A 3,511-nucleotide genomic window follows, 5' to 3' on the forward strand; every position below is an offset into this window, starting at 1 on the left:
AGACAGCAGCCAACCAGGCTCCCCCGTCCCTGGGATTCTCCAGGCAAGAACACTGGAGTGGGTTGTCAGTTCTTCTCCGATGCATGAAAGTGAAAGTGAAGTCACTCAGTTGTGTCCGACTCTTCGCGACCCCATGGACTGCAGCCCACCAGGCTCCTCTGTCCATGGGATTTTCCAGGCAAGAGTCCTGGAGTGGGGTGCCAATGCCTTCTCCGAAGGGTCCACCCTACTTTAGTATAATATGATCTTATTACATCTGCAAAGATCTTATTTCCAAATAAGAACATATTCACAGGTATCAAAGGTTAGGGCTTGAACTTACAGTGTTGGGGGACATGACAAACCTGCACCAATTGGTTTCTATTTTTCACACCCAGATCAAGGAGTTGGAGGGAGCGGGTCCCAGTCACATCCCTGACTTAAGAGAATAGAAATCTTTAACTAAGATCAGGTTGCACTGCCTTAGAGGGCATCATTCTGTAGCTTTTATCATTATGATTTATCATTCTGCTCTCTTTCCTTCTTTCTATCTTTCTTGGAAACTGCAATATGGCCTTTTCTTGGATACTGTATGATCAAGGCCATGTCATTATAATTTCTATCAATCTGGACTTTGTTGACTCCGGGCATTCTTCTGGGTTGCCCCCAAGTTATTTTTATGCACCTCATGGGCTTCTATTTCCCTAAATCCACTAGTTTCTACTAGTTTATATGGCTATTATACTTGAAGTTTTGGAAACACCAGCAAAATCATCGATGGCTTTATTGCTCAATTTTAAGGTTCTCTTTGTTCTACATACCCAAAGGGGAATTCAGCAGGCCTTTCCATAATATCTATCCACATAGTTCTTGTTTCCAAATGCACTGGACTTCTTTAGTACCATTCCTTGAGGATGGTGATTCTTTCATAGGCTTCCCATAGCAGACATTTTTGATTGACTATCCTCAGCAATACTCAGATTTTTTACATAGATAACCACTTTTCTGCCCACACCACCCATGTGCTCCTAGGGAAACTGACCCTACCCTGCTCTAGAAGTGGGCCTAAATTGTCAAAAGGTAATTATCAGCTCTCTTGCCAATGATGGGTTAAGGAACTCAGGTTTAAGCCCACCAAGATATAGCCATACACTTTGGTTCTGGAATGGCCATTTAACTCAGTGGAAAGGAAGTGGAAAAATTCTGAGGGGCTCTGGGAAATAAATGTCCTACATTTTAAGACAGTTTCCTCTTTTCTCTTAATTTTGTGCAGAGATGTGAGGCCTGGAACTGCTGTAACCACCCTGCTCCCAGCCTGGAATGCAGCTGACACCTGGAGGCCATAGTTGAGAGACAGCTGTGACTGACCCACACTTAATCATCACTCTATCTACCATGGTCTTTTTCAATTATGTTTGGGTTGGATTTCCCAAGTTTAAGAACTGTTTAAATTGGGTTCTCTGTTCCCTTAATTTGAAAGTATTCTTAACTGGCACATCCTGATGGGTCTGTCTGAACAAATATAAATCCACTGAAGGAGATGGTGATTCCCTCAGGTTCCCAAGGAGCAGAAGGGTCAGGCTCCATGGAGAATCTGTAGAATTTGGTCTCCAACTTAGCATCACTGGATTTCTGGAAATAATAATTTCACTCATCTGCTGTCCTTCTGTGTAAACCAGACCTCAGGTCCTTGCAGGCTCATGTAACTATCCCACGAGTGACAGTTTCTGCCATAGTCATCAAGTGACTCTCACAGACCGGGTGAGGAGAGGAAGGACAGGGATTATAGGATCAGTGAACTGCCTGGATTTCTGCGCCTACTGTCAGCTTACCGGGTGTCACTAGAGAGAAGGCATGGGGTTTTCCACAGAGGTGAGGTACGTCAAGGCTGTATACTGTCACCCTGCTTATTTAACTTCTATGCAGAGTACATCATGAGAAACACTGGACTGGAAGAAGCACAAGCTGGAATCAAGATTGCCGGGAGAAATATCAAGAACCTCAGATATGCAGATGACACCACCCTTATGGCAGAAAGTGAAGAGGAACTCAAAAGCCTCTTGAAAGTGAAAGTGGAGAGTGAAAAAGTTGGCTTAAAGCTCAACATTCAGAAAACGAAGATCATGGCATCCGGTCCCATCACTTCATGAGAAATAGGGAAATAGTGGAAACAGTGTCAGACTTTTTTTGGGGGGGCTCCAAAATCATTGCAGATGGTGATTGCAGCCATGAAATTAAAAGACGCTTACTCCTTGGAAGGAAAGTTATGACCAACCTAGATAGCATATTCAAAAGCAGAGACATTACTTTGCCAACAAAGGTCCATCTAGTCAAGGCTAAACCATAGCCTGTGGTCATGTATGGATGTGAGAGTTGGACTGTGAAGAAGGCTGAGGGCCGAAGAATTGATGTTTTTGAACTGTGGTGTTGGAGAAGACTCTTGAGAGTCCCTTGGACTGCAAGGAGATCCAACCAGTCCATTCTGAAGGAGATCAGCCCTGGGATTTCTTTGGAAGGAATGATGCTAAAGCTGAAACTCCAGTACTTTGGCCACCTCATGTGAAGAGTTGACTCATTGGAAAAGACTGTGATGCTGGGAGGGATTGGGGGCAGGAGGAGAAGGGGACGACAGAGGATGAGATGGCTGGATGGCAGCACTGACTCGATGGATGTGAGTCTGAGTGAACTCCGGGAGTTGGTGATGGACAGGGAGGCCTGGCGTGCTGCGATTCTGCGATTCATGGGGTCACAAAGGGTCGGACACGGCTGAGCAACTGAACTGAACTGAGGTAACAAATTCACCACCAGCATCATTAACTGGATCCTCTATGCTCACTCTCTCCCACCTCCAGGCAGCAATTTAAAATCTTCACTCTCAACAGACATTCTCACCTATTTCCAGAGAAAATTAAAAAAACATCAGGTGGGAGCCGACAACCAACCTCTAGGAGAAGAAAAGCATAAATACCAGAAACTACTCTAATCCTTTGAAAGGTTTCACAGGAAGAGGTGTCCTGCCTGCCCTCCAAGTTTGGGGTGCAGGATCTAGGCCCTCATGGGCTCAAAGAAAGCGAGGGAGGAGACCTAGAAGAAAGAAAATAGGGTAATGCTACCCATCGAACTAGAGAAGCAGGAAATGAGGCCTGTGGCCAAACCCTGGTGATGACTACTAGGAAAATACCAGAGGATGCCTCCCCACCCGCTCCGCCTCTCCTCTGTCTACGTGGCCTGCTGGGTCCCAAAGTGAGGCCTGGGGCCCAGTCTTCGTTCTGTATCAAAACAGCCAAGAGCCTAGGGGTTTAAACACAGCCCTCTGAGGCACGGGAGGCCTAGGGCAGGGGGCTGCGGAGGCCCTTTGGTTACACATTTGCCTTGCTGATATAGTTTCTTTGCCCACTCCATGCCTACAACAACATTTTCCAAGGCTTGCCCTTTGCACTGGGGAGAGAGTACTTTCCAGAAAGAGGCACACCAGGGAATTGGAGTGGAGGAAGGGAACTCAAACTCCTGATGAGAGAGTCAGTCGGGCGGG

At 46.2% G+C, this 3,511-nt stretch overlaps 1 protein-coding gene across 1 annotated transcript in view; it reads left to right on the forward strand.

Moving 5' to 3' along the window:
* Window positions 1-1,833: 1,833 nt before the first annotated feature.
* The window catches only part of PRKCDBP (protein kinase C, delta binding protein), a 4,956-nt gene continuing 3,278 nt past the window's right edge, over window positions 1,834-3,511 (forward strand). The window contains exon 1 of the mRNA XM_010839151.1: window positions 1,834-1,851. Coding sequence (XP_010837453.1) covers window positions 1,834-1,851 — 18 coding nt within the window. The remainder of the gene's footprint in view (window positions 1,852-3,511) is intronic.

The sequence above is a fragment of the Bison bison genome, unplaced genomic scaffold, assembly GCF_000754665.1.
Source record: "Bison bison bison isolate TAMUID 2011002044 unplaced genomic scaffold, Bison_UMD1.0 scf7180017864112, whole genome shotgun sequence".
NCBI classification, from domain to species: domain Eukaryota; kingdom Metazoa; phylum Chordata; class Mammalia; order Artiodactyla; family Bovidae; genus Bison; species Bison bison.